Genomic DNA, 2,940 nt, shown 5'->3' on the forward strand with positions numbered 1-2,940 from the left:
TTTCTGCCCTTTTTGAAGATATGATCTGGCCATAAATCTGGCCATCTCCTTGATCAATGACCATTAACTTACTTGATTAAAACATTTTGGACGCCTCATTCTCTTCTAGAGAGATCTATTCTGAGTGTTATTCTAGGGTTTCTCTTTTCTCTCACACCACCGGTATTTTTTGAGTGAAAATCTCTTCTATAAATCTGAGTGATTTTGATACTACACTTGATGTATAATTGTGATACTGCTTCGTGCAAGTTTGTGGTGGTGTTGTGATAGTTGTTTGTGAGGCGAGATCAAAAACAGTGAAGAAACTTTGTGTTTCTTCATACATTTGTAACATTCTTGATTAATTTTCTAGTAGGTCTAGAGCTAAATCTACTTAGTAGATGCTCAACGTGGTAAGTAGGCCATAAGACTGAACATCCGGGCCTTTGTGGCAAAAAAATCCTTTGCGTTCAATTTCTATTTTTCTGCAATTTTAATTTTTCAGTGAATCTTGCGATAATCTGTATTCATTTAACCTCTTAAGAACTTACAAGTGGTATTAGAGCATCTTTACTGGAGGATCTAGATACATTTTTTAAAAACCCTAAGTTTTTGTTTAAACCTTTTTTATTTGTAAATCTTTGAGACTTGAATTTTTTTTTAAAAAAAAATTATACTTCTCTGAAAATTTGATGGAAAAAAAATTGTACTCCTTGAAATCTTGAATACTCTGTAGGTTGATCTGTAAGATCTTTTGATATTCATCGAGTTCCTTTTTTGACTCGTTCTTAACTTTGTGAAATCTGCTGTTTGTGCTGAGTTCTTTGGTGAGTCAAATTTTAAACTCACTACCGAGTCACGGTGATACTCTTGACTCACTCTAAGTCCTTGGTGAGCTAAATCAACACGTTCCAATTCTTATTGAGTTCCCACTGAGTCACTATCAACAGTGAGTTGTCTGTGCTTATACTAAATTCTTGCATCGTCTCTAGTATACTCTGTACCCTCTTCTTATTATTGTTGATTTACCTGTGTCAGTCTTTGAAATTGGTTATTAAGGTAAGTCACCCTCCAGTGCTTTCCTTTGTCCAAGGTCTCATTTGAGGACCTGGGAATCTGATGGAGTATTGGAACAAAGGGTAACCACCCCTTAAACCTTTTCAAGAATTGAGAATTGCACGTTTAATTACAATATCTGTGATTTTGTCACTACATTTATCATCATATCCACTGCACACAAAATTGAGATTGATGTATGGAATGGAAATGGTGACTTTAGTTTATGGAGACAAAAATTGAGGGCTCTGTTGTTACAACAAATATGTGCACATGCTATTGATAACTCTTATCCTGTTGAAACTAGTGCATATAGAAGATAAGAATTAGATGATATTGCTTAGAGTTCTATTTTCCTTTATCTGTCTGATAGTGTAATTAGAAAAGTTGGTGAAACTACCTCCGCACAAGCCTTGTGGGATAAGCTGGAATCCCTTTACCTAACTAAATCTATTCCAAATAAATGCTATCTTCTAAGGTAGTTTTACAATTTTAGATTTGATACATCCTTAGGGTTAGAAGAAAACATTGATAAATATGTTAAACTAGTTCAGGATATAGAAAATTGTGATGAAAATCTCTCTGAAGATCAACAAGTTGTTGACCTTCTAAACTCTTTAAGTGACAGATATATGGAGATAAGAAATGCCTTGGAATATGGGGGGCAAGATCTTACAATTGACATAATAATCTCTTTCCTAAGAAATAGGAAACTTGAATTGAAAGTTGAGTTAAAGGATTCTAGATATGGTGAAGGCTTACACATAAAAGAAAAACAGAATCAAAATAAGAAGAATGTTATGTATAACCTCAACTCCCATAAAAGAGGTAAACCCCAAAATTCAAAATTGAGAGACAAAAACAGAAAGCAAGTAAAATCCAAAAATCAAATTAGAAAATGCTACTATTGTGGTAAAACAGGACACATGATTAAAGACTATTTTAAGAAATTATCTGATACAAAAGAAAAATAGAATTTTAATGATTCTGCAGCTATTGTCTGCAAAGGAGAACCAGATATACAAGGGGCTGTCCTTGTTAATACCATCAATAGAAACCCAAATGAGTGGGTTTTAGATTTTGGGTGCACTTTTCACATGTGCCCCATTAAAGATTGGTTCTCTGATTTTGTTGATCTGAATGGGGGGAAGTGCAGATGTGACATGACATGAGTTGTCAGATAAAAGAGATGGATCTCTTGATAGAAAATAATTTTGTACTCAAACTAGAAAAAGTGAGGTATGTACCTGAACTAAAAAGAAATCTAATTGCTCTGGGAGAGTTAGATGAAAACTATGATATAAGAATCCATAAAAGCTCTATCAAGCTGATATCTGATGACAAAGAAGTTGTCTCTATTCCTAAGACCAATGGTATCTACACTCTGCAAGCTAAACCTCTGGTAGGCTACAACTCTGCAGCTATTGATTCACAATGTGATAAGTCTTTGATCTGGCACTGGAGACTTTGCCACATGTCTGATAACGGATTAACTATTTTAAACAAACTGGGATTTTTGGGAAAAGATAACTTTGAAAAACTAAGCTTTTGTGAAGACTGTGTAATTGGCAAACAGAATAAATTACCTTTTAAATCTGGAACTCATAAATCCACCTCTATTTTGGACTATCTTCATGCTGACCTATGGGGTCCAGCATCCACTAACACCCGTAGTAGATTTAGATTTTATCTACTCATAGTGGATGATTTTTCTAGAAAAGTATGGACTTTTTTATTAAAACAAAAGTCTGATACCTTCCAAAATTTTAAACAGTGGAAAACTATGATTGGAAATCAAGCTGATAAGAAGATCAAAGCACTAAGGACTGAGAATGGCCTTGAGTTTTGCAATCTGGAATTTGATTCCTTTTGTAAAGAATCTAGAATATTAAGGCATAGAACTGT

General features: G+C 34.0%; 1 protein-coding gene across 1 annotated transcript in view; it reads left to right on the forward strand.

Annotated features, from left to right (window-relative positions):
* Window positions 1–2,207, forward strand: part of LOC111372436 — an 8,648-nt gene extending 6,441 nt beyond the window's left edge. Inside the window, exons 3-4 of the mRNA XM_022994794.1 lie at window positions 1,532–1,863; window positions 2,029–2,207. Coding sequence (XP_022850562.1) covers window positions 1,532–1,863; window positions 2,029–2,207 — 511 coding nt within the window. The remainder of the gene's footprint in view (window positions 1–1,531; window positions 1,864–2,028) is intronic.
* Window positions 2,208–2,940: the final 733 nt, after the last annotated feature.

The sequence above is a fragment of the Olea europaea genome, chromosome 23 (assembly GCF_002742605.1).
Source record: "Olea europaea var. sylvestris chromosome 23, O_europaea_v1, whole genome shotgun sequence".
In the NCBI taxonomy this organism is placed as follows: domain Eukaryota; kingdom Viridiplantae; phylum Streptophyta; class Magnoliopsida; order Lamiales; family Oleaceae; genus Olea; species Olea europaea.